General features: G+C 27.0%; 1 protein-coding gene across 2 annotated transcripts; it reads left to right on the top strand.

The window, feature by feature from the left end:
• Positions 360-2,664, top strand: LOC107612249 (protein translation factor SUI1 homolog). 2 transcript variants are annotated; one of them, XM_016314047.2, is made up of 5 exons: positions 360-496; positions 598-690; positions 763-968; positions 2,051-2,104; positions 2,405-2,664. In XM_016314047.2, exons 2-5 carry the CDS (start codon positions 651-653, stop codon positions 2,447-2,449), a joined length of 345 nt encoding a protein of 114 aa, XP_016169533.1. In that variant the 5' UTR covers positions 360-496; positions 598-650; the 3' UTR covers positions 2,450-2,664. The 2 variants fall into 2 exon arrangements, with proteins under 2 accessions (XP_016169533.1, XP_016169532.1); XM_016314046.2 differs by having other exon boundaries at positions 425-690.

Here is a 2,776-nt window from a genome sequence, read left to right as displayed (position 1 = left end):
ATAACCAACATGTATTTTTTTAATTAGAAAATAATTTAAATATATAATTAATTAATAACAATTGTTTTTTTTATAGGATATCAAAATGTTTAGTATATGAATAATGTTATTGATAAACAAAAATTACCTTTTATTTGTGAATGTTTGGTTCAGCCTATATATTAAGTACTCTCTCTTATAAATAACTATAGTATAGTATTGTCTTTAATTGATAATCATAATAATCAAGTAGTTAAATATATAACTACTTGTCACTATATTTGAAATAAATTATGAAAATTAAATTTCTCAGGGGATTATTATTGGCATGATTTAAACATTTGTAATATGAGTTTGAACAAAACTATTACAACAACCACAACCAATTTGGGCGGCTGGGAGCACTTCTCTCAACCGCTATATATTAAAGCTTGACAAAGTTTTTAATCCTTAATTACTTTTAGTAAAAAATAAAGGAAAAGAAAAAATCACCTTCATATACCAAAACAAGTTTCAGGTATTTATCATGTTATGATCGTTACTGCAATTCCCTAAATTCCCCTATTACATATAAGCGTGAGGATTTCATTTTATTTCTGACTTTGGTGAATTGATTAGATTTGTTGAAAAGAGTGTGTGTTGATTACAAATAATAACCAAGTGCAGTTTTCATGTCTGAATTTGACACAAACGACATTCCATCTACTTTTGGTGAGTTCTGTTTTTTCAATACACAATATGTTATTATATATGTTGATATGGTAATGAAGAACATACATACAGATCCGTTTGCTGAGGCAAATGCTGAGGACTCAGGTATCGGGGCGAAAGATTATGTTCATATCCGGGTGCAGCAGCGAAACGGGAGGAAAAGCCTTACAACAGTTCAAGGATTGAAGAAAGAATTCAGTTACTCCAAGATTCTTAAGGACCTCAAGAAAGAGTTTTGTTGTAATGGTACTGTTGTCCAGGACCCTGAGTTGGGCCAGGTATATATACATCCTTCCTCACGTGTGCGTCAATTTAATTCTCAAAAATATCAGATATTTTAATTTGATTAATGCTATACATTTTAAAGATCAATTTAAAACATTTTATCATTCGAGGACTAAATTCACGTTTTCAGGGATCATTTTGATCATTAATCTCTAAGGCTGTCTTTGTTTTCGAAAATAAAACAGGACAAGATACTAAGAACAAGATAGAATAAGACATTGATGAAAATCCAATTTATTCTCATTTTTTTCATTCAAAAAATTTGAGATGAAAAATATAATAATAAAAAATATAATTATAAAAAATTAACAAAAATAATGAAAGAAAAAATAAAAAATAAGTTGTGTCTCTTGTTAGTGTTTCCGTGTCCTTCCTGTCATGATGGACACAAAATACACTAATTTAGTGTTTTTGGATACATTGTCTCTGTCTATGTCTCTTCTGCCAAACACAATTTTGTATTTCAGTATCTCTGTTTTGTCCTGTCTCTATAAACAAACGTAACCTAAATAATACTTCTTTAATTTGACAGCATTTGTTATTTGAGTTATAAATCATAATTATTAGAAGTTTTCAAACTATCATAATTCTTTAAGGTTTTTAGATTTCAACATTATGTGTATATTTTTTTTAGAAAAGTATAGGTAACCAACAATATTTTTGAACAATCTGTGAACAATGTGAATTAATAGGGTTAAAAGAGTAAATTAATCTTAAATTTAATTAGTAGCATTAAATTAGGATGTAATGTATTTTTATTTGATTGGTGGTTGTTCATGTTGTTCAAGATGGTCATTGTTTACCTAGTACTCCCCATTTTTTTTTTCGAACTTTGTTAGGTAAACAATGACTTTTGTAAACAATGTGAACAATGAATTTTAAAATTAACCAAATAAAGTAAAAACATATTATACTCTTAAATTATCCACCTAAATCTTAATATTAAAATAATCATCTGCACACATAATAAATTAAACATCTGATATATCCATTATTTACATTGTTTAATATTTTTATTGTCTACTTGTACTTTTCCTTTTTCAATAGTAGAAGGAAATAACGCTATATTATGCAGGTCATACAACTTCAGGGAGATCAAAGGAAAAATGTTTCTACCTTCCTTGTGCAGGTGAACGCTAAATAATTAATGATCCGTGGATTTTAGTACGTTTGTATTTATAGTGATTATGGTAATTATGTAAATATTGTTAAAATTAAAATTATATTTTTTATATTTTGATAATAATTTTTTTAGCAATAAATTTTAAAAAATGTTGTTAAATAATAAAAAAAATGTTTTAATTTTAACCATACTTTTTAAAATAATATAACTACCATAAAGTAAGTATATTAGAATGACTCTTAATAATATCATAGTTTTAAATGGGTGTTGTAATCTGTAATAAATTCCCCTGTTGTTATAATGCAGGCTGGCATAGTAAAGAAGGATAATATCAAGATTCATGGTTTCTAATTAAGTACTACTGAATAGCAAAAGATTGTACATCTAAAACTCAAGCAATAGCCAGCTTTGCGTTATTGTATGTTATGTGCTGTAATCATCTACTCTAGGTTTCTTAATTAATCATTGTATTATGTAGTAAAAGATTATTATAGATTACTTATATATGTGTGTTCCCATGCAACCATTTCGAATAAATTTCTCACTTTTCTTCCCCTTGTGCATCACTTTATGTAAAGAATCACTCCACCTTTCACTTTTTCAGAGAGAAGTATAATACATTATCGAATTAATTTTGTAATGAAAATTTTCAGAATTAATCTTAAGTTACCCTCTTTT

This window comes from Arachis ipaensis, chromosome B08 (assembly GCF_000816755.2).
Source record: "Arachis ipaensis cultivar K30076 chromosome B08, Araip1.1, whole genome shotgun sequence".
NCBI classification, from domain to species: Eukaryota; Viridiplantae; Streptophyta; class Magnoliopsida; order Fabales; family Fabaceae; genus Arachis; species Arachis ipaensis.
This window is presented reverse-complemented; position numbering and strand designations above follow the sequence as displayed.

Bases quoted from the DNA above. Each gene is read 5' to 3' on its own strand.
- LOC107612249 (XM_016314047.2), top strand. From the start codon at position 651: ATGTCTGAATTTGACACAAACGACATTCCATCTACTTTTG. The intron at 691-762 runs GTGAGTTCTGTT...ACATACATACAG, and splicing joins CGACATTCCATCTACTTTTG to ATCCGTTTGCTGAGGCAAAT. The intron at 2,105-2,404 runs GTGAACGCTAAA...GTTATAATGCAG, and splicing joins TTTCTACCTTCCTTGTGCAG to GCTGGCATAGTAAAGAAGGA.